Source organism: Photinus pyralis, unplaced genomic scaffold, assembly GCF_008802855.1.
Source record: "Photinus pyralis isolate 1611_PpyrPB1 unplaced genomic scaffold, Ppyr1.3 Ppyr1.4_LG7, whole genome shotgun sequence".
NCBI classification, from domain to species: domain Eukaryota; kingdom Metazoa; phylum Arthropoda; class Insecta; order Coleoptera; family Lampyridae; genus Photinus; species Photinus pyralis.
This window is the reverse complement of record NW_022170738.1, coordinates 8,703,837-8,728,595: the sequence shown is the minus strand read 5'-3', so window position 1 is coordinate 8,728,595 and position 24,759 is coordinate 8,703,837. Positions and strand designations below refer to the sequence as shown.

The window sequence follows — 24,759 nt, the reverse complement described above, 5'->3', positions numbered from 1 at the left end:
CCCGTGTACATGTAAGCTATTACCGAGATTTCTACATTAATTAATTTCATTGTGACGGCAAAGGCTATTGAGGATTTGTATTTAACGTGAATTGGAGCGAAATGTTATTAGCGGGAGAGATTGTTTAGATTAAAGTACAAAAACGAACAAAGAACATTGTCGCAAATCAACCGAGTTTCGTCGTAAATGCGGTAACAAAACGCGAATTAATGAGCACACATGTGTCAGGTATTCTGCTAGAAATGCAGAATGTCTGGCTTGTTAGAAAGGTAAAATGTGGTTATAATTTACGCTTGAACGGAAGTAAAGGTAATATCGCATATATTCCATTGAAACTGAAGCTTTTATGGTAATTTTTGCCGGAAGACACAATTTCCCTAAAGTTATAACGTTACCAGTTAGCGAGGCTCATACGGAAAAGAAAATGATCATCATGATGCCAGTCGAGATGTGTATTAGCGCCCTTTCGAAATAGAAAAAGTGCTTCCCCAAACCAAAAAAAAAACATCTATATATCTAATAAATCAAGCCAAAGACAGAGATATATAACATCCAAGGATGGGCAAATCCACAATCCTGTTACAAATTTAAGATTATGTCGATATTGAATTATACCGCTTCCTACTTTTTTCTACATACGGCTTTAGCCCAACGTATTGCTTTTTTTGTACGATAAAACGTCATTATCTCGAATTATTACTCTGATTGATGCTCTTGTTTTTCTATCCGCCGTAAGTTATTGTTTACGCTTTCCTAACACGTTAAGATCATCCAAGACGAATTTGTATCGTGGAACAACAAGAGGGCGAGTCTAATTATAAAAGCTTGTGAAAAATGAGCGTCGAAATTTTGGGCCCCTTCCATCTTTCTAAGTTAATCCCAATCCGGATAATTTATGCGCGCTTTTTTCTCCCTCGCAAACTTTTTCGAACTACTGGCCGACTTTGCGAAAATGATAAAGGACTTACCTCTGTGTCGATTCGTTTGTTTGTCGAACATAAGCATCGCATCTTCAATCTGCAACAAAAACGAATCATCAAAATCACGCCTTGCATTAATTAATAATATCGCGGGGGGATGCAACCTCATCTACCTTCAGAGATCATGCGAGGTATAGTACACGTGTCGGACATCATCACCAAGGGAGAGAAGCGCCATAATTAATTCAGCGTTCTCGAAATATGATTCATCTATATTTAGGGGTTCATTACGGGCATAACGATACAATTTTTGTCGATCAATTAAAATTCATACAAAAGGGTAATTGACCCCTGATAAATCGGACGAATACGGCTTTAGATGTCAATTGCCGCGCTTCCTATTTTTCTTCTACCCCTGCATCGTTTGTAGTTGCCCGATTTCTAATTGAAACTCTGTGTTTAAAGCATGTTACGTTTTCAAAGGTGCTTTCAAGAACAATTTTAATAGTTAATTGGTGCTACACTTGCCACATGAAAAATGAGTAAAAAAATTGTGTGGATTATACTTTGTAACCACGCAGAGTACAGATTTCTGTAACTTTTGATCTTTTTTAATGAATCTTACTAAAATACTCTAATTCTCTGAAATGTCATGAAGCTTTAACATTTTCACAATCCCCCGAGTTTTCTTACAAATTTCGAAAGGTTTAAGATTTTTTTTCAGAAGAACAAACGGAACCAATGAAACCCTTTAAAATCTCCTGAAACGCTTTTCAACTCTTTCTGAATATGATCCTTCCCGAAATTTGTTGCTTTTTGCTCTGAAACACTGTAAAACTTTTTGATCTTTTCTCTGCAAATGCAAATTGTATGGAATTTTTTGAAACTTTCCAAAACTCTGTCAAATCCTCCAATGTTCTTCACATTTTCTGAAAGTGCTCTTTGAAAAACGTAAATCCTACCAAAATTCTTGGAAACTCCACTGTTTGAAATGTCTTGATACCTGACACTTTCTGAAAGCACCTTCTGAACCTTTTTGACTTTCTGTGAAATTTTGTGAAGGGCTAAAAAATTATTACATTATGTAAATTCAACGTAGTTTTTGAAAAGCAGAATATGTAAGGATGTGTTCGTCAATGCACTTCTTATACCTCCCGGGTCTGGGATCCTGATGTAGCAATTTTGGATTAACACCCCCCCCCCCCCCCCCAACAAAAGCTTCAACATTCATTGTTTACTATCATAAGATTTTCATACTAGGGCGGTATGGCTAACTCCCCAGACCCCGATTCCACATTCTCCCACAAAACGTTCACCCCTAAGGACTCAAATTCGATTCGAAAATCACTGCAATATTTTGGAAGAGAATGGATACCGGCGGGTCTAGGAGGTATGGAATACTTGGGGCAATACCCCTAGGAACAAAGATTCAACATTCCTTTTTGCACACAAAATACTGGGATGATATGGCTGAGGGGTATTCCAAACCTCCCGGTGCTACGTGCTCCCACAAAACGTTCACCCATAAGGACTCTCATTGGATGGCCCCTTTCTAAAAATTATAAAGCGCTAAATATTTTGGGCGGGAATGTAGAACTGGATGGTATGGAATACTCCCCCAGCAATACAGATTCAACATTACTTTTCTTTTACTATCATAAGATTTTCATGTACTGGAGTAAAATAGCTGGGGAGGTATTATAATAATATAATAACGGTCTTTATTGGTTTTGTTTTAGCTAGCCACGAAAAATACACTGCCTGGGGCGAGATTCAGGAGTAGAAAGTCTACCCCTGCTCTTCCATCTAACCCATAATGATTCCACTTAATCGATAATGTTGTGGTTATTAGTAGGTAGAGATATAACACGGATTTTACAAGACATTGAATCACAGAAAAGAAATAAAAATATTAACAATAAGATAAAATAAGAAACAAAATTGAAAAGTGCTCTAATTATTATTGCCGTAGCAACTTCGAAATAATGCGAGTGAAGGATATTCCGTACCGATTGTTTTGGTGTATTGTCGTATTTGAAAAGACAGTCTGTCTTGTTTAATTGTAAAGTTGTGTAGAAAAAAGCAATAAAGAGTCTTTAAAGAATTTCTTTACGTCGTGATGAAAGTGAACAATAAATCGAGTTAGGCGAAATCTTATTCTCACGTTTACCTAGAGGTTTACTCCGAGTGTTGTGGTTATCGAGCATTTGTCGCTGAAGAGAATCCTTTCTTTAACGTCTTCAAGTTATCAGTTAAAGGGAGTTTTTCCACCATCAAAGGGTGGGTCATTAGTGTGTGAGTGGAAGATTGTGGGTTTATTAACGCGCATATTTAAAATTCACTGTCGAGGCATGTTGAAGGACCTAAAAATATTTTCAACGAAATTGCAGTTGTTATACAGGGTGATGTATATCAAAGTTGCATTTTTTTAAATAGAACCCCCTGTATATTATCCGGCAAATTAAATAAGTGTAATTAGCGGTAGCTGATTAAATGAGGTCCAGAAACAGCATCCGATTAAAGGTCCACTCAAATCGACGCATCAATGCGGGAACGGAATCGGGAGCGGGACGGACCCGGGATATATTTGTATAGCGCGATATGCCAGTATGCATACCGATGCAGCGTAATACCGTAATTAATTATAACGGGGGATATTGTTTCGTTTTCCTGCATTTACTTTCCAGTAGACACCGCTAATTTATTTGTTTTGTGTGTAAATAAATAATTTCTGTTAAAATAGAACACCCTGTATATTTTCAGTTGTTTTAATGTCATTTGTTAACCTCTGCAATGAAAGCTATTCATTTATTGATTTTTTCCGAGGCGCAAACCAATGTGCAATTCTGGCTTAAAGCCTCTTGGAATTCGTGGAATTCTTTTGGAGCCGATTTTGATGAAATTTTTGAGGGATTTTTTATGTAAATTCGCGTTACTTTAGCCGAAACGGCGCGGCGGCGGCGCCTGGGAAGTTCCACTGAGCGGCTGGGGAGCGTGCTCGAAGAGATGCGCGTGCGCTTAAAAATTCGCGACTCGGAGATAGTTCGGGTTGGGGGGAATACCGGGCACAACTTCCATGAGGTGGAGAAAATTCCTTTGCCGCCCGTGAAGGCAAAAAAAGGAAAAATTTGTAGCTTGAAAGCTACTATTAGCGATTTCACCAAGCTTTCAGAGATCGTGGAGAACGCGGAGGAGGGTTTTTCTGCCGAAGTGCAATTAAAAGTGATAACTTCGTTTGGGAGCAACGAAACACGGACCGTCGCTCTCGAAGAGGGCGATTTTCGAGTTTTACAACTCCGGGCCCCGTATGAGGGGGAAAACGGTCGTGCGGATCTACTTCCGAGTTTTTTCTTTCAGAAACTGAAGGTGACTTGGAGAACACCGCCGTAATAAAATTTCTCCCAAAGGTCTGAAAAAGTCACGTGAGCGATTGGCAATGTTTTGTGATGACATCACCACCATCCACCACGAAGTTTGCCGAACGAATTTGTATTTTGAAGTTTAGAGATGAATTTGAGCAATAATGTTAATTCGAGTAAAGGACCTCGGTTTGGTAATGAAAAAGTTGGATTAGTGATACAGGGTATTCAATCAACAAGTTTCTGAATTCCAAAGCACCATAACTATTTTTTTTTCAAATGGAACTACCACTAATTTATTTGCAATTCGGTAGTCTTTTTGTCTCCTCTTCAAATTTTACAAGGGATGTCATGTGTCCCAGTAGTTTGTAACGGTTAGTTTTGACTTTAGGTGTAGGGATTTTGTCAAGTATGATTTTTACTCGCAGTATGAATTTTGGTTAGCTTTCGGAATCTGCACGATTCGAGATATTTGCTTGTCATCTAAAGTTGTTGCATGATGGGAATTGGTTAAAAATCGAGACATCCGTTTGGTTTGACTTGCAGAAAACAGATTGGGGAATGTCTTGGTGTCTTTGGCGGGATTGGATCAGTTTTTTCATCGACTTATGTGGATTTGGAGCCGCGCGGTAATTTTTTCAGTACAGTTGAGCGAAATCCATTTAAGCCATTCGTTTCTTCGTAAAGGTAAGGATTATTCCAAATTTGTGTTTGATTGTTTTGATGGTAAAAAATCGAGACGTCCGTTTGGTTTGGCTTGCAGAAAGCAAATTGGGGAATGTCTTGGTGCCGTTTGCGGGATTGGATCAATTTTTTCCATCGATTTATGTGAATTTGGAGGCAGGCGGTTGAGTTGAGTGAATAATTGGGGTTTCTGGGTGTACTTTTAGCGGCTTTTAAGGCATCGGAAGTATTAGTGAGTTTGGCGTAATAGTCCTAGAAAGTGAGTGTCCCCCACGTGCAGATGGCGAGTGAATTATGCAGGCCATCGTGGTGGTCGTGTTATTGTTGTTGGGCTATTCTTAGGTAAAACCCTTTGCTGATATCCGGATACATTTCTAGGCTCGGAGAGTGCATAATGTGCATGAGCCTAGGACCCGGTCTCGGGTAGTTCCCGGTGATTATTTATCGCTGAGTGACCTATTCCCTCGAATAGGTCCTGGTGTCCAATACCCAATACGAAAAATAAAGACTTCATTGCGAGCAAAAAGAGTTCGGGGGTAAGTTTGACCTGGAGATGTGTTCGTAGGGAGGGCAATGACAGACATAGTTCGATCTAGTTGGCGAGGGTCCTAGTCAGATGGCCGAGGCGGGATGCGTATCCAAAATAAATGTGTAAACAAATATAGCAAACGAGCTCTTGGGTATCGCTATAGCCTTGGCATTGCGTATTATATGACTAAAGCTATTTGTAGTAGATTTTGAAAAATTCATGCAAGGTTCATACATAACTAACGGAGATGTCAAAAGGGCTTTATTTTTTAATCTGCATTGCCAATTCACGAACTTCGATGTACAAATTTGATAAATGATTCACCTGCAAAATTTCATTGTAATTGGTCCATTCGTTTTCGGGATATCGTGCGGACAGACGGACAGACATGGCAAAATTCTCTAGGAGCTCGTTAATAATACACGTGCGCACGACGTAACCTTTCTCAAATAGGTATGAATTCAATCTTAACCCAACGACGTATTCCACCCCGATCGCCAATCGAAGTGTTCGGAGCTCTAGGGGAGCTCAGCGCCAGCTTGAGGCTGCAGGCCCCCCCGGTGAGTTATGAATTGAAAGAGGACCAGTCAGACTGAATGCTGCCATATCACCCCTTATGACCGTACGCGTGGATTACAGACGAACGTTTTTGGTAAAAGGTGAGTTTACAATAGATTTACCGCATCTTAGGAATGGGCTCTGACCAACAATTAAACCATTCAATTAGCTACTTCCCTTGCATAAAATACCAACCCTTCCGCGGACCGCCCATTAATTACAATAGTTAATAATAACATGAAAATCACGATCCCTATATGGACATTGTTTAGTAAAAACCACATGACAATATCACATATCATTCCTCAGATATTAATAGTGGATCGTTGTACATGCGCCATCCTGTATATGAAATATAGAAACAAAAATGTATCCAGAACATTATATTCTTCTGACACGAGAATTTATGGAAGTATAAGCGAAAATAAAGTGTTGAATTCAAGTTCTTCTTTGGGGTAAATCGACAGTTGGGTAGGCTAGGGTAGGATGCAGTTCAGTTACTGAAGTATGGGGAAGTTTTAAGAGTTTTCTTCAACCTTACTGAAAATAAAGTATAGACACACTTGAGTGCAACGTTTTTCTAATTAATCTCTAATCAACACCGTTTTATTTTTGCACTTGGTCTATTTGTACGAAAACTGATCCAGTTAAATCAGAAAGATATTAATTTTTAATTTTAATTAAATCGATGTATCGAAATTACGGAGGACGAGAAGCGCACCCAAATCAATTCGATAAACACAAATTTGAAGGCACTTGAAAAATTCGAGAACAAAATTTAATGAATATCCCTCTCCGCCTTATTACAAAATATCTTCCCAAATGAGTGTCACGACGTCGACGTCGTCGTCGTCGTCGACGTTTTTGCATGGATTTGAATAGTTTCCCAAATTTGAATTGTAAATATTTGATTCAGTTTTTCAAATAACTGTTAGTATGGAAATACTCGCCGTGCAGCCTTATTCGAAATTTTGTTTATATGCACAGGCGAAACTTGTGTAAACTAAAAGTTAAAATATTCAATTTTTTGGGGTGGGCGCTTTGTTGACAAAATTCGCACAAAACGGGAGCGAGGAAATGCATAACGAATTCGCGATTCCAATCAAGATTCGTCGCAAAACGTTTTTTTTGATCTCGAAAATATAAATATCGACGATAAGATCTCATATTTCAGCGCGAGACGGTACTTCGTCACGGTCTTGCATGTTACATTACCTTCGCACAGAAATAGCCCGTATTTGCGTAAAAAGGGCTCAAAACAGATTGCGTAAACTTGAGACTGACACTGTTATAACTCATGACGGAGCGGCAGCGCACGCCATGTTTATGACTTTGGAAAAAAAAACTCGAGAGCCTCTTTCCCGAACGAAAGTTATCTAAAAACGATTACGCCGATCTAAGTTCTATATCATATCTCCATGAGATCTTCGGATAAGTTTATCTCGGGCTCTCGCATATAAATCTATCTCATTTGCATGTCATAAAGCAAAACTTTTTTTCAAGCGGACATATTCTTCTAATCGAATAGGAAAAGAGAGGGGATCTCCCCAAATTAAGATCGCCAGGTAATTAACCGAAAGTTATCTTTTCTTACGTGAGGCAGAACTCGAGAGAGAGGTGGAGGTTTCGTGGCTATATTGAATTTCGAGCAATATTGCATGCAAACATGAGCAGCGCCAGCTGGGAAGCTCCTAGTACGGGGGGGATCGTCGACCTATAACCTAAAACTATTCGAATTTCTTCATGTTATTACCTACGATTAGAACTGAAACGTTTTCGAATTAAAGCGGCGAGTCATGGAAAAGAGGGACGCGATGCGGCGACGCCGCGACGTTTTGCTTTAATTTATATCGGTGTGTACTTACAAAGTTTATGATCACTTGGGGGTAGCTCGTGTGTATTTGTCTGAAATATTCGCTCCCTACCGCGCGCTTATGTAAACTTAATTCACGTTCTCGATGTTGACTTTAAGTTATTTCAGGTGATAACTGTAATTACTGGTATGCACATGCAATCAATTTTTTAACAACCGAAGCATGCCATTAGAGTGGAATTCGGGAATGTCGTACTTTGCCAAAAACAGATGGTTATCCAAATATTTGACATTTAAGGAAATATTTTTAGCTTCATTTACCGTAGGGTTCATTTCTGAGTATTTTTTTTAAATTTTTCCATTCCCTTTCTGTCCCCAGATTTTATCGTTTCTAGATTCTTCCGATTTTTCCTATTGAACCTTCAACCTTTTATAAATTCTTCCCCTCCTAGTCTTTTATAATGATTACTTAAAAGTCTTAATCAATTAAGTGAGAGTAAAACGACGCTCCCAAACTTTCCCTTACCTGCGCCGTCGGACTATGCCTTATTCGTTAAAAGTAATTATGACAAAATGCGAAACTTAAATGCGTCATTCTTCACCAAATAATTGAGACTAAGAAGGCCCAAACGTGATGATCTTTTCCATTTTTTCCGTTTCTTTGAATTCTGCAGATTTTTCAAATTCTTCAGATCCACAACGCTCGGCGAATTGTATATATTGTTCGAATTCCTTTAACTTTTCAAATTCTCCCCATTTTTACGGGTCGGTTTTTTCGAATCCTTTCTATTTTTGGTTGCTAATTATACACCTTCTGAAGTTCTTTCGAACTTCACATTATTTTAATTCTTCAGATTCTTCGAATTTCGGTATGAACATTGTTATCTGCAGGACATTTTTTATATGAGGTACCGATAATTTATTTATGGAAAAATTAAGGTTTTTATGGTCGGTTTATGTTTTAATTGCACGAGTAAGTACTTCAGAAAAGCAGGTTTTGAAGTCGATTTTAAGAAACATAGAAAAGGAGACATTTTCAGTAAGTACGTCACCGCAAAATCTATGAGCTAACCGTAGACCAAATAAAAAATGTTTGTTAACAAACTTCAAGTTGATTTCGAAAAGTCGAAATTTTATTCCAAAAAAAGGAGGGCCAACCCCCTATAATCAGTTGAATAGTCTGGGTGCTTAGATACTAAAATGAGTCAAAGAGTGCATGTGCCAATTTTTATAGCTTTATTCAAGTGCGAACTTTACCTCGTAAAGGACACCTTGGAACCCATGTTATTGGGGGGGGGGGGGGGGGGAGGTTCCTACCTATATACTTAAAAAAATAAGTGTACTTTAGAATGTATTTGAATACTTTCAAAAGTATTCGAATACTTCCAAAGGTATTCGAATACGTTCAAAAGTACAGTTCCAAGATTGGGCTACTAGATCAAAAGTTACAGCCCTTTGAATTTTCTTTCGAAATTGGTTTCTAGTCTATAACTTTTGATTGAGAAGTCTAATCGAAAAAGTACAAATTGTTTTGGATTCTACGCACCAAAATTAATAAGAAAAAGTGTTTTCCCGAGAAATTTTGGTGTAGTCGATTTTTGGTAAAAAAGGAAGGTTGTACACTGCTTTTTTTTGAGGCACGAAAAAAAAATTGTCTCAGATCGACCGGGAAAAAAAATTTTCTTATAAATTGTGGCCTGTAGAATCCATAATTTCAAACAGTTCCAAGATTGGGCTACTAGTTCAAAAGTTACAGCCCTTTGAACTTTTTTTCGAAATTGGTTTCTAGTCTATAACTTTTGATTGAGAAGTCTGATCGAAAAAGTACGAATTGTTTTGGATTCTACGCACCAAAATTAATAAGAAAAGGTGTTTTCCCGAGAAATTTTGGTGTAGTCGATTTTTGGTAAAAAAGGAAGGTTATACACTGCCTTTTTTTGAGCCCCGAACAAAAAATTGTCTCAGATCGACCCGGAAAAAAAATTTTCTTATAGAATGTGGCCTGTAGAATCCATAATTTCAAACAGTTCCAAGATTGGGCTACTAGTTCCAAAGTTACAGCCCTTTGAATTTTTTTTTCGAAATTGGTTTCTAGTCTATAACTTTTGATTGAGAAGTCTGATCGAAAAAGTACGAATTGTTTAGATTAGACGATTCTACGCACCAAAATTAATAATATAATAATATTAATAAGAAAAAGTTCCTCATGTGAGATTCAGCGCAGTAGATTAGTATTCTATTATATTCTATTATACTACCCCCTCGAAAACGCGTGCCTTGCAAAAGGTAGTTAATTTCGCCCCTAGGAAAAAAAAGCAAAATTCGTCACGCAGGAGTTGTGCACGTTTACAAGATCTTTTCGACAACAACAATCAGACCAAAACTGTAGAAGAAGATAGAAGAAATCACCACGTAAGTATAACACGCTCGGGGATGGCCCCCAGATGTCGCCGACCTCACATCATGTATCGGGTTGTTCGGAAAGTAATTTCGTTTTTCTTCAACAGAGAACCTAATTGTATTGTTTCACAGCCAATTTTACACTTAAGCCGCATAAACATTAAATATTTTGACAGCTGACATAGTAATGCTTGTATGGTAAAAGTTTTGTTTGATTCTTTGCCATAGTTTTTGTTTGGTGCCCTATCAAAGATGGAAAATCGAAATCAGCATTTTCGGCATATTTTACTTTTTTACTATCGAAAAGGTAAAAATGCAGTTCAGGCAAGGCGGAAATTATGCGATGTGTATGGAGAAGATGTACTGACCGAACGGCAATGCCAAAATTGGTTTGCAAAATTTCGTTCCGGCAATTTCGATCTTAAAGATGCACCACGTTCTGGAAGACCCGTTGAAGCCGATGGAGACGAAATAAAGGCATTGGTAGATGCAAACAGTCAAATAACAACTCGTGAGATTGCTGAGAGGATACATTTATCGAATTCGACCGTTCATCATCACGTGAAACGTCTTGGTTTTATTTCAAAACTTAATATATGGGTTCCACATGTTCTTACAGAGCGAACGACTGTGATTTGCTTCTCAAACGTCAAGAAAATGATCCATTTTTGAAGCGTATCATTACTGGCGACGAGAAATGGGTTGTTTACAAAAATGTTAAGCGGAAGAGATCATGGAGTAAAAAAGGTGAACCAGCTCAAACCACTTGCGAAGGCCGATATTCCCCAAAAAAAGGTTATGCTATCTGTTTGGTGGGATTTCAAAGGGATAGTTTTTTTTTTGAGCTTCTACCGGACAATACCACGAATAATTCTGAAGTGTATTGTGGTCATTGAACGATTCACTTAAACAGAAAAGGCCAGAATTGGTCAATAGAAAACGTGTAGTGTTCCACCACGATAGTGCGAGACCTCACACAAGTTTGGTAACCCGCCAAAAGCTTTTACAGCTTGAATGGGATGTACTACCACACCCACCATATTCTCCAGATTTGGCACCTTCAGACTACTACTTGTTCCGGTCTCTGCAAAATTTTTGGACGGGAAGACCTTCACCTCAAATCAAGACGTCAAATTTCACTTGAACCAGTATTTTGCCAGCAAAGACCAGAAGTTTTCTGAGCGTGGAATCAATCTCCTTCCCGAAAGATGGCAAAAGGTATTGGACAAAAATGGAGAATATATAATTTAATAAAATGTTTATACACTTTAAAAAATTCGTCTTTCATTTTCACCACACAAAACGAAATGACTTTCCGAGCAACCCCAATAGTTAATACACGCCAACCGGCCAAAGTGAGATTAAAAGCTACCTCTTTACAAATAAATTAAACTGTGCTAATAAGGCAGAAGTAACGCTAATATTTAACCCTGTACGCATCACAAAATTTACTTACTTCCTCCTTGATGTAGTAAAATTAAACTCCTTTTTATTACTTAAGGCGGCACGTCAGCGGTGATCCGTTGCAAATTCAATTACTTTACATGGAAATACAATAGTATTGCTTTAGTAAATATTGGATAGGTAGTAAAAAAGACACTAACTAATAGAAAAATTAAGTATGTCCATTTTGAAAGAGAATGCCATTTGTGGGTGTAGGAAACAACTCAGTAATTAGAGGGGATCATTCAGTTTTGAAAAAAATAACAAATGGAATCTTTCAACGAGCGAGGAGGAGAGATCTAGTTAGCTAGTTACTTCATTAAAAAAAGGCAATTAAAGAAAATTTTTTTCGGTGTGAAGACCGAGTTTAATTTGGAGGCTAAAATTATATTTTGGGAAAAATAAGGTAAATAAAGACGTCCTTCAAATACGAAAGGAAATGTGCTGACCGAACAACTTCATCATTACGCGCTAAACCAAAACTGTGCGTCAAATTAGTAGAGTCGTAAATAAAACGTGGAAAACAGTGTGTTGTATGTGGACAATAATTTATTGAATTACTTTCATTATACTGCAGTTATATGGCCATTTGCTGGTCAATGGAAAAGAGTTGAGGGGTAAAGTCTGCAGTAAACAAAAACAAATATACAGAGTGTTGCATTTAAAAATTACAAACTTTGGGTCAAAGAAACCGAGGGCAACAATTTTTTTGAAACTGTTGATTACAACAGGATGGTGCACCAGCGCACAATGCCCTAATAAGTGTAGAGAACACTACAATCTTCGCTCTGAATGTTCCGGAAGTTCTTTGGCGAATTGTTTTACAGGATTTGCTAATTTTACAACGAGAAAAAGTGAAGAACCTTTGAATTGTGCCAGGTCTGCTTTCGATTTCTAAAAATGTCGCGATGTTCCAGGTACAAATGCTATATTAAGATCATAGAGGAAAGTTTAACTAATAGTTTCGAATCTCAATTTGAGAAAACGTTTGAAGTGCACGCGAATTTTCTACCAAATCTCAATAGGTTTCTGTATGTCATGCAACGACTTTGCTCACGACAAAGAAGAAAAGTAAATAAAATTTAAAGTCGGCGCTTGGCATCGGATAGATAGCGGCAGTAGTGCCTAATCGGTGACTAAAACTTTGAGAAACAGTCATTAACTATTTATAGAAGCAGTAAAAACTAAACTCTGAAAATCCAAATTGACCAATTAGTACACAGAGGTAATAATAATAATAATCCGAGCCGAATTTGAATTGTTTAATTAAATTCGCCGGCTTTAGAGTAAACATGTTTCAGCATCCATACGTTAAATCTGATATTAATCCTAACTTAGTTATATCTTCTGTCTAACCAAACGTGAAATTTGTGCCATTAAACCACCATCCTTAATTCCCGTATACCTCCTCCCGCCCTGGATTTCGGTCGAAGTCTTCTACGCGACTTGTTGTTTCGTGAAATTAAAATCAAAGCATGAAATTAGCTGCGGGCGAAACACTTAAAGCTGCGTATTTTTATCTCCCGTAGAAAGGTAATAATGAAATAATAATAATGACGTGGAATACATTTTGTATGCATGTCGTTGTTAAGCTATTTTCCAGTTGACTTCCTCTCGAGCTGCGTATTTGCTCGGGGTCTCTGATAAATTACCAGTCTCAACACCAGTGGCAGGTAATTCACTACAAACTTTAGAAATTCTACTTCTTAACACTTCTACACGACCGTACTTCCAACTTTTAGTTTCGCCAATGTTTTTCGAATCACCCATATATACTTCAGCCACATAATAGCTATAGAGCAGAACTGAAATTACTTCAAACTTTTTAAGGAGACAATTTGTAAACGTAACGTAAACCGCCCCTCGAGTTCATGACTTAAACATCCCCGTCCTACAATAAAAAGTCCAAATTTAAATCACGGTAATCAGAAATCAAAGCTTTTTTTCTTCCCAATTTGAAATGTAAATTCTGATACGAGTTAAAAGTCTTTGTAGGACACACAGAACGGGGGATAAGTACTTTGAGTTTGAGTTGACGGGAAAGTAATGAAGACCCGTTTTTGTATGTGTAAACTAGAAATCCAGGTCAACACAGAAGTTGAAAATCCATATTAAATTGTGAAAGGGGATGAATATTTTATAAACCCTCACTTCCAACCTGTCATTCTGGAAGGCAACCCTAGCAATATCTAAATAATATGCGGGTGGCATGTGCCACTGAATTTTTTTGATCAAATGATGAACGTTTCACCCCCCCCTTCCCCCTTCCTCTAGCGCGCGTTTTTTCGGTAATAGTTCGACTCAAATTTTCACGGACGTCCGCAATTACGCTAGCGAACGGGATGGGCATTTACGAGGATCTAATCTTCAACTTGACGTTACATTCGAAATACCTCCGTCAGGGCTTACAAATCTGGGAGTAGATTAAATAATTTATGTTACAGGCTGTAAGTCTAACTAAACTAGCAGAAATGGGCAATGGAATATAGTGAAATTTGCGGTATTATAGCTAATAAATTATTGATCGAAATACCGTTACCGAAGTTGGTAAATTAAATATGATGTACGTTTTGAACGCGAAAATTACTAATCACAGATGACGCCAGCGGAAAATCCCAAACTTATGATATTGGAAAGTTTATGAAAACTTCGTCGCATTGATACAATGAAAGCACACAAAGTGCAAAACATCTGTATTTTTCTTTACATGGAGGAAGAAGAATAAATGTTTTGCTCACCCCTTAGCCCATCTGAAACCATTGTGAATGTAAAGTATCAAAAATAAAATGCCTTAAATAATGTGTGTTTGATAACGAAATGTTTTGCAAGTTCCTGGTCAATAAGTATTCCTAAATAGGGAAAGGTTTGTATTAAAATCCCCATCAACTTCAATAGACTAGGAACCCTGCAAAGTGCAAACTCGTAAGGTCTTTCATTTTTAGTTTCATTTTGGCAGGATTTTGGGCCCCTCCGGCGCTACGAACCGAATAAATTTCACCCAAACAATTTTAAGCAGCCGCACCTCAAAACTTTGGCCATATAATTCAACCTTCAACTTTAATAATAAATCCCAATTGCCCATTCATACTTTTGTATTCTGGATTATTAGAGATGCCTTTGCACATTTAGGTCTCATATTTAGATCCATCCTGTATAGTTATAATACCAACTTTTTCATTACCCCAGGAGTAATTTTACAAATGTCCAACAGACAAAAATTCCTCCACCACAAAAAAAATTACAATTATCAACTCGAACCAATTTTAATTAAAATTTCTACAATATCGCAATTTTTTGTTATTCCAAATTTAGCTTTACTTGGGACGCCGTTGTGAACAAACTTACTAAATCGGTGCATAGAAATCGCACCTCGATAATTTATTATTACCCCGAATTTGAAATAACCATTTTAATAAATGATGCCTAGCTTCTTGGAGCGTTTTACGCACCCCGTGAAAAAGAAGTGAATATAAAACTTTTATAAAGTGTTAAGCCGCGTACTCTGCGGACAGGCGAATCTAGAAATCAATATTTAATATTGAAACAAAAACCAAAAAAAACCTACAAAGGGAAAAGGATTCCCCAAGATCTGTCATGCATCATAAAAAATTTTATTGAATAATTTGTTATAGGTATATCAGAATTGAATAAAAACAAAATCCTTCTCCTCTCTCTTGGTGCGTGAATAAATTTTTATCCCAATCTTAAAAAAAGGAAAATTGAAAATTCAACTTCGACAATAAAATCAATACAATTTATCCTAAACGTGTACTTAAAATTCACCTCCCGCAAACCTTATTCGTCCATTTTGTAGTATTGCTCCTCTTAAAGGGCAACGATATTGAGAAGAGATCCGGCGAATGTAATTATTATAAATTACAGCGTATGCGTAATCACGAGAATAGATAAAAACTAGCAATAATTTATTAGTGTAGGTATAATGCCTTTTAAAGGCGGAATGAATTAAATTGTATAGTAATCCGGCTCTTTATGTTCTTTGTAGCGCCATTTACAAAAGCCGTCATGTTTGAAAATATTAATCACGACCGGCAAAACAATGCTCGTTTAAAGGGTTGATGCCGTAGCGTGGGGGTTGAGTTGTAATGTGTGGCGGTTTTGGCGGAGCGCTGCGATGTTTAGACTCGATTTAGCACGTGGGTACTGCTGGTGTAGTGTGCATGTGGGACGGAGGTGGTTGGTGGTAACGGTATTTGGCCTCCTCGGTCGCCCTATTGAATTATAGCGGACTTGGCTCGAATGTAAATGTGGTATCGGCTTCACCTCGCCTTGTATTCCACGACCCGCAAGATTTACAAGCTGCTTTGGATGAGATTAGAAAGGGTGCGATTAGTTTTGGGATTTAAGTCGCTACATCGATTTCGGGGGGGTCCGGAAAAAAAGTACGGCAGTCGCACAATCAAAAGTTTCGAGTAATATTCATAAATTTTAACAAAGCAATTTAACTTCGGTGGTTCATTAAGTCGGAGGAATTTTCGGTGGCGAAGATAAAGACGTAGATTAAGTTAATAACATTGAAATTGAAACAAATAATTAAACGGAAGGTTTCCCCAAAGACTATCCTCGTGCTTAAGCCCGGGGTGGATCAACCGTACATCTGTTATTTGGATACTAGACATTAATTAATTTATAAATTATATAAGGATTCGGCTAAGAAATACGTATCGCCGCACACAAACGATATCCCATTATTCCCCGGGATACATCAATCGTATAACTGTCAGTAAAGCACTAATTTTGTCGAAGATTACAGTACATTTTAACGAGTACATTTCACACATTAGGTATTTACTAGAATTTTTGTTTTATTTAAAAAAGGCTCCTCTCGTACACCCACAAACATTTTTTGAAAATTACTGTAATATCTTCACCATTGATTGATTTCCCCTTTTTAAACCCATTTCAGTTTCTTAACTCATCCAACGGTAAGTTACAATTTAAAGAGCCTTTCATGTTCCAGTTAAATTTATCAAAGCCAATGTTTATACTTGTTTTCATGAAAATAGGTTAATAGGTTATGAAGCAACACCTTGGAAGAAAAATTCTCACTCTGTTTCAAAATTCGAGTCAGTAGCAACATTTCTGAACTATATGACGTTCTTTTGCTAATTTCCTATCTAGCAACACACTGTAAGCAGAATTCTGCGTGCCTATATTTTAGTGCAGAGGAACACCACCCCCCTTGACACACATGCATTTTTAAAGTTTGGAACCGTCCATACTTCAACGCCGATGCACCCCCCGTTATAGAGAGAAAGGAATTTTTGTAAACTTTCTTCAAATTACAAAAAACTTATCTCGTCGCTGCCTCACATCGGTATCCAAACTAAAAATTAATGCCGCCCGAATAAACTCTGCTCTGGATCAAAATTTAAAGCAGGCTACAAAATATATAAATACTTCCAATGTATAATTGGAAGGAAGGCAGCAAAAACTTATACATTCCGAACGAATTGAGCTACTGAGTTGACGATGGGGCTACATAGCAACATGATATGACTGCGATGATTCGGTTTCCAAAGTTTTGCTGGGAAGAAAGTCAGCAGCAAAATTAAAAAAGTTGATACCTTTGGATCAATTGCTAGATATGAAACAAAAGGATGTGTACGTGCATATAGTATCATATTTTTGAGATTTTAATGTTTAATTTTAATAACTGCATTCTGTTTTGAGATAATGACCAATATGGAAGTTTGGTAATTGCTCCAAAATATACTGGAGTATTTAAGGTTCTGAATATAATACGAGTCAGTTCCAAATTTTGGTGACGATTTTTTTAATTATTATTGACATTATCAGTGAAGGAGAAATCAATTGAATTCTTTTCTATTCTTATCCATTTTTTCCTGAGTTAGCCTATAGGGAGTAAAGTACGAAAAGTACGTCCCAATGTATTACAATTACAGAAGAAAACGAAGAAAATCGTAAGAAGGATTTTATGTATCGAACCACATCACGAACCCAAAAACATTACCACCCATTACAAATTTGGAACTCAACCCCAGAGCCAAACTGACGAACCACCTTGAAATGTAACTCCTTATTACAAATCATACCTTCTTCTGTATTACATACATTCGATAGCCAGATAATGTTTGCAAAATTATATTAGATCCCAAAACGGCTCCTTGGCCTTGCCCTAAAACAAAAATCTTTTATGGTCCCATCCGAAAGGAGGGATGAAACTTTCCATGGATATGTAGTTTTTATATACAGTGTGTCCCACGTAGAACGCACCACAGGGAAACGGTAATGTATTTTTTCGCCTTTGAAATTAGCCTTCAACGTACTAGTCGAATATCTTTCTCAAATTAGGCAATCGCAATAAAGTTGAACGCTAACTTAAAATACACATCAAAGGCCTCGTGGATCCTTCGCGAAATAATACATTAATGATGTTTGCCTCGAGGTTTGCCTATGATGCGTTCAACCTGGGAGACACGGTGTGTGCTTCAATGACGATATGGAAACACGTCGAGAAATTATTGCTTCCCCCGATCCTCCCCACGTATATGTACCAAAACGTGTTTCTTTCAATTTATTATAAAAACGGTTAAAGCTACGGAAAAACTGTCAAAGATCAATATGTTCTTACTATCGGGCAAATTTTCCATTTTCCAGGAAACATTTTCCAACTTTGGTTTTTTGTGTGCCGTACATCGTGTTTGTAATAAAAATTGCTACTCAATACAGTATGTTCTTTTTTTATGGACCATATAGAGTTGCGCTAAACGGTGTCTTGTAGAGTTCAAAAAGTGGCAATGAGAAACTGTTTTTTTTGTATTTGTTCAAATAACATCAGAAAAAGATAAAAACGAAATCGGTAAATTTTCTAGCATGTCGGAAGTAATCGGAATTTTCAGGTTGTTATAAAGTGCAGTGCGTAGTAAAGATACTATGGTAGGATTTTCCTGATACGAGATTAGCAGGTATCGGGGTAAATCTTGGAGGAGTTTTCTAGGCAAGCACCGGATCACGAAAGTACGGAATGCCTTTATTATGGTTGTTCTCTTGCCGATATGGACAGTGACAGGGAACTGGGAGTAATGATGGGGGAAAAGTGGTGGTAATACATGCGTCAAAATTACCTCCCTCTTTTGGTAGAACTTTCCATTATTTGAGAACTTCCGACAAAAGTTCTAAAACATCATTACAGCAGATTACTTTCTCCTGGTACACAAAAAATGCCAAATAGATCGACAAAAATAAATTCATAATAAGTAAATGTTTTTTTGAATTCCCACAACCACTCCAAGTTACTGACATTATCTTAGAATAAAGGCCTCGGGGATTCCCAGGAGCAGAGACAAACATCAAATAAAGAAATAACGCAGAAGAATACTGGAAGTGAAGGAAAAATCAGACATAAGTAGCCAAGAAGAGAAGGAAGAGGGGACAGAAAGTAACGCAGGGAAGGACAACAATAAAAAAGGGGAGGAACACGGGGAAAACAGGGAAGGGAACGAGACTAAAGGATAGGAACACCGGAAACTATAATGAACGCCCGGAGAAGAAGGTATCACCAGAATGCAGAGATCCCTCTGAGGCAGCTATCCCAGTGGCGAAGCTGTGACCGTACCCGTTTGGGTCGGATAACACCCGCTTAGCCCCTCCCAATCCACCACATTGTTTGGCATATGTCCTGGTCCAGCGCGATGGCAACAAAGGTAGTGATGAAATGCCCCTGATGGTGCCTACCAGGGACGCATCCCCTCGACAGTTGCCTAAATCCTGGGAGACGCGGCGACGCCAGGCATATGTCAAAATCAAGTATCAAATCTAAAAATGTGACTTTATTTGGAATCTCCGACCACAGGCAAAATTAATTTAAAAAATAAAGAGACAAAATTGAAAAGGCAAACATTAGTGTTTACCATTCAAATAAACACACAAAAATTGGAAGTCACACGTTTCAAAAAAATTTTTATTTGCAATTTCATCCATCTTAAACTAGGATTTTTTGATTTTATGTTAGAATTCAATCTAGAAATGTAGGACTATATTTTGTTCAACTTTGATTTCAAAAATTTGACTGAAACCTACTCAAATAACCTAATCTCCAACTTCGCTTAATTTGGATACGCATTTTTGTAAAAAACAATTTTAAAAAAACTTCATGGAAAGAATCGAACCCGAGTCGCCTGGTTGCCTGTCTACTATATGCCACTAGACCATTATGGCACACATTCAATCGTGATTCAACTGAGTTCGCATTCCGAAATAGTTGTGGGGAAGTGTCAATTGTCGCATGAATGCGGACGCGTCTGTCGTTTACAAATATGCGAGTGTATATTCCGCAAAAGGCAGAAAAAGTTGAAACGTAAACTCGGAAACTCCATCGTAAATTTGCGAATAAAAACTATTAATACTGAAAAGCCCAAATTTTTAAATTAAAATAAATGCGAAGAAATTACTGACGATTAAACGGACCCCCGGTGCTACATTCATCCCCAAAACGTTCAGCCCTTAATAAAAGTCTCATATATGGAATACTTCCAGAATAGAAAAATTTAATGACACTTCCTACAAAATAATCGCAAGCAATGTAATTAGCCTGGGAGTGTGGGGTCGTATGCCCCCCCCCCCCCCGCCTAGAGAAGGCGAATCAATTACTTATTTCCGGAAACTACCATAACAGTTGTCATTAAATCTCTTTACTAGAGGGTATTCCATACTCCCCACACCACCCCCAAACCCACCAGTACTACATTCACTCCCCAAAACGTTCAGTCCTTACAACTCTCTTATCTCAAAATAATCACAAGCAACCTAATTATCCTGAACGTTTTGGACGAGAGTATAGTGGAGAATATGGAATTTGTGACTTCATTTCTACGTAAACTAGTAAATTCCGGTCAACACAAACTATTGCTGTGTACTGAAAAACTCCAGCCCATAAGTTAAAATAAATTGGAATAAGATACCAGATAAAATAACCCATCATTTTGTCACAATTTCTACGAAAATTCGGAAATATTGATTTAGACAAATCTGAGTTTCAGACTTTGAAATTCTCAGTTTATGACTTTATTTTGTAATTTTGACGCCTACCAAATCCGTACTTAGCCTGGGAAATTAATGCTCAACTTCTGACGATACTCCGGACGATTGAAGCTCTTAAATTAAAAATGGTCAAATGGTCAAATAATTTTGTTTAATTTTCACGTAATTTCGGAAAAAAACTCTGAGATTCCAACTTTACCTCGGAAATCCCCCATTTAACCATTTCAGCTTTGTAAAGTTCAATAGATTGTATAATTTACGAGCCGGAATAACAAAATAAAGTCAAAAATTTCGAAATTAACACGATAAATTGTCACGAAGCATTCACTTTTCATACCGGAATTTATGAACACATCGTACATAGATGATCAATGCCAACTTTACACCCGGTATATATGCACAAATAATTGGGCGGTTCATTAATAAGAAATCGTACTTCCCGACTTCTATTAATATTTTATGATTTCAATTCCCTTCATTCATTAATAACCGATTATAGTTTCCCTATGTCAATTCAAAACCAGCATTAAAAGCAAGCAAAGTGTGCAGATATCATCTTGGCTAATCATTCCAATTAACAACAGGTGTTAACTAGATGACTGAAATATTCTGGCGAAACAAAAAAAAACAGTGGCTGATTAAATGAGTTGCAGTAATTCGCATCCAAACCAGTCGTGAGTCGCGCTTAAATGAGGCTAATAAGCAATGGAGTGAGGTTCGAGCAGTAAAGGAAGACTTAATGTCAAAAAAAGTGTTTTGACTGAAATTTGGTGTACCAGAACGTTACATCAATGTTTATAAGATACCCCAAATAAGTTTGGATTCGAACTACTACACGTTTTTGTATAGAGTATATTTTCAATTTCACCTTTTTAGGTGAATATAATTAGATCTGCATTATTAATTAATTTCTGAGCGAATTTCAATGTACACATCTGCCATAATTTTTGAAATTCATTAAAAATGTAATCCGAAATGACTATGCGAGCAGGAACTGTAGGTTGAATTTAATTTTAATTTAAATTTTCGTCATTTTTAGTTTAGTCATTGCACCTTGAGCTGTTCATTTAAGAATGATGGAAATGCTCATAAATGGAGATGAAAATTTCGAATAAAACTTTTACACGTCTCGCAATGGGATGAAATAAAGGCAAATACCCGCGCCTTTGTAAGTTTCGACCCTTTTTACCTCCAACGAGCGAACGACACTTAAAGGATCCCAGGATATAGGCGGACTAAAATTGACTAAACAACTGTGAAAAAGAGAAAATGATTGACAAGTTTATATGGAAATGGAAGAAGCGTGTTTAAAACGACGTGTTTTTCGTTTTGCAACGGATTCGTCGAAATGGCACGTTTAGTTTCCGGGGGAGGGTGGCCCGAGTCGCTCATTAAATTATGACGTAAAATTAATAAAACCGAAGTTCATGCGAGGATCGTAAATATTTGTCTTTCCACTACCGTAACGGAATTATTTTGAATTGGTAAATTGAGAGTAAAACATTGCTTTAAAAATACATCAAACGAGTAATGGCATGACTTGGGTTTCGTCGAAAAAAGTTCAAAGTACTAATTTGCCTCAATTACCTCATTTCTGTTCGTGTAATGGAATACTAAATTAAAGGAATACGATTCATGCACACGTAATCCCGAAATGTTCACCGACAAAAAACTGATCAGCTTTTGATATAATTGATCGAAAATCCCACCGGTCCGCGCTGTACGGCGGCGGCCGATATCGCGCAAAAGGTCGGCCCGGGTTCCTGGGGAGCCATTCGAGAGATACTCGCACGAAGACGTGCATCAGTGTAGCAGTTTAACAGCACCTTTGAGAAACGCTACCTTTTGAACAGATAAAGAAACTATTAAAAGTTTTATTTGAATTTCGTGAACCGTGCGAAAACCAATTGCTCCGGCATTTTTGACTTCTTTTATTTGGATTAGTCACAATTGAGAATACCTCCCTTTCTCCATTGGAGAATTAAGACGATTGGGGTACTTTATCGACTTGCAACTTTCCGAGTCATCATTCACCTACAGATATACAGTTCTTATTTATACAGATTTTAACTGGTTCGGAACTAAAAAACGAGTGACACTGAAAAAGCGAGACGAAAACATATTTCTATAAGGAAAGGATGCTCCAAAAACAATTGTAATAAATTTGTCGGCGCTAAGAACAATAAAACACATTTAAATCTCCTGATATCATCTTTAAAGGATAGTAAATTATCGCCAGAAGAAATAAACGTGCTGTACTTGAAGATCCTATATCATCCAGTGCACATCGGTGTCCCATAAATTTCGTGCGCTTACAAAGAAAAAGAGCTCAGTTTTGAACAGTTGGGCCTAACCCGTAGTTCCTCCCGCCTAATAACGCTCCCGGGATTCTCATTAAACCGTTCCCGTAACCCCAAGTATGTATAAATACACGTGTAAACTACAGCGGGGATTTTTCTTGAAGTAATTGCTTAATACGAAAACAGTCGCGTCCCTCAATACACACTGTGGGTATCTCAAACAAAAGGATTTTCAATTAAAGAAAGTGCACAATAAAATTATTTACCGAATGGAATTTTTCTTTCATTCCCGGACATTTTCCGGGTATATGCGGCACGTACTTTTTTATACAACATAACAAATGTATAACGTTCCGTTTTTTTTTCTTTTAGATTATTCGCCATAAAATTATAATAATACCGTCGCATTTCAATAATGAGGTTGAACGAAATAGGATGAGGGGAACATTAACATAAATTATAAAATGGATTTGCATGCGAAATGTATTTGTTGTTATTATTCTTTTGGTTTAATCTCTTTTCTCGTTAATGTTACACCTACCTCCCTCAAAAATTCGTTAAGGTTCGAGCTTTAGGCTTCTTAAGAAAGGGAGCGGCTCGGTACTTACGCAAATATAGGGCACATTTACTTTACATTTAAAAAGAAACCTATTGGAGTGACATTAAATCTTTACTAATCGACACAACGTTTCAATTGAAATACCATTCGACCACTATAAAAGAATTAATCGAACGTATAGACAAATATTTCAGACGTCCACTCTGCTGACGACTAAATATTTTTATAGAATGTACCCTAACACTTGAAAAGTAAACGTTCGTCCAATTAAATTCTCTTTAGAAAACATCCTCACAACACCAAAAATATGACGGGGCATCCTGTATATGAGAATCTGGGAGTGTATTAGGAAATAAGCACAAAATTTTATTAATCATCGCATAAAATCTGTCGTTCTCTCGGTCTATAAACAATTAACAACATTTTTAGAAGGAAAAACAAACACTCAAATACAAATTCAAATGAAATGAAAAATTTATTAACGGTAGACGTTTCTTAATAAACTTTTGTTGTACCGTGGTCAAACCGCGACGGACGTATGATATAAGTTTATATTTAGGAACACTCTGTACCATGAACTTAATGTGACTTTTCTCAATATCAATGTTTTTAATCTCCTGACAGCTAATTATTACTCGAAAATCACCCTGTTTTTTCAGTACGTTAGCGAGTATAAAGAAACTCAATAAAACGCAGCCTTTGAATTTCGATTTTCAGACTGAATGAATCCCAAAACAATTTCAGGAATGAAATTTCAAAGATAACTGCCTCAAATGTTGGCATAGAAAATGACATTCTTATAATATATCGACTTATGATTGTTTTTGAAACAATTTGAACGTGGCCGGAAGGATTTGCCGACTGTATTCAGCTTAAGGTAAGTAGAAATTTCGAAAAAGCTATGTGCCCCAGGGTGGGAGACAAATAAAAAAAGGCAAATGCACCTCTCCACTCCAGTTATCTCGATTAAGTTCAAGTACGACAAAACCATTAAAAGAAATAATTTTTTTAAAGAACGTTCAGCCTCCACCACGACTAAAATCTAAATATTAACGTACATTTAATTAATTTGAGAGATGAAGCAGCCTAAACCGCCCTCACAATTCCAAAGAATTAATTAACAGATTTTTAATTGACACCTGTCTTATCTGGGTCGTAATTTGGGCCCGATTA

At 37.2% G+C, this 24,759-nt stretch overlaps 1 protein-coding gene across 13 annotated transcripts in view; it reads right to left on the bottom strand.

Annotated features, from left to right (window-relative positions):
* LOC116176595 (RNA-binding protein Musashi homolog Rbp6) overlaps positions 1-24,759 on the bottom strand; it is a 207,854-nt gene that overhangs the window by 101,745 nt on the left and 81,350 nt on the right. For all 13 annotated transcript variants that reach the window (XR_004146472.1, XR_004146471.1, XR_004146470.1 and 10 more), the window contains exon 3: positions 969-1,017. Coding sequence is in view for 10 of the 13 variants with exons in the window: in XM_031495231.1 (XP_031351091.1) it covers positions 969-1,017 (49 nt within the window). In the remaining 3 variants the exon portion in view is untranslated. The remainder of the gene's footprint in view (positions 1-968; positions 1,018-24,759) is intronic.